General features: G+C 66.9%; 1 protein-coding gene across 1 annotated transcript; it reads left to right on the plus strand.

Annotated features, from left to right (window-relative positions):
• Window positions 1-3: 3 nt before the first annotated feature.
• AKAP17A (A-kinase anchoring protein 17A) lies at window positions 4-399 on the plus strand (the record flags this gene model as incomplete). The annotated part of the gene is made up of 1 exon (XM_008051051.2): window positions 4-399. A coding segment is annotated over one exon (396 nt), but the record flags the coding sequence as incomplete, so codon positions are not given.
• Between the last annotated feature and the right edge of the window lie 3 nt (window positions 400-402).

Below are 402 nucleotides of genomic sequence, written 5' to 3' on the forward strand. Positions count from 1 at the left end.
CCCATCACCAAGATGACCATCAGCGTGGCGCTGCCGCCGCTGCGCCAGCCGGGCAAGTCCATCTCCAACTGGGAGGTCATGGAGCGGCTGAAGGCCATGGTGCACAGCCACCAGTTCTCCACGCTGCGCATCGCCAAGAGCACCATGGACTTCATCCGCTTCGAGGGCGAGGTGGAGAACCGCGCGCTGGTCCAGGCCTTCCTGGCCTGCCTGGACGGCAAGACCATCAAGCTCAGTGGCTTCGCCGACGCGCTGCGCGTGCGCGCGGCCGAGTTCAAGCTGGACTTCCCCACGCGCCACGACTGGGACTCGTTCTTCCGCGACGCGCACGACATGAACGAGACGCTGCCCGGCGAGCGGCCGGACACCATCCACCTGGAGGGGCTGCCCTGCAAGTGGTTC

Source organism: Carlito syrichta, unplaced genomic scaffold (assembly GCF_000164805.1).
Source record: "Carlito syrichta isolate Samal-C Ts95f unplaced genomic scaffold, Tarsius_syrichta-2.0.1 Scaffold158253, whole genome shotgun sequence".
NCBI lineage: Eukaryota > Metazoa > Chordata > Mammalia > Primates > Tarsiidae > Carlito > Carlito syrichta.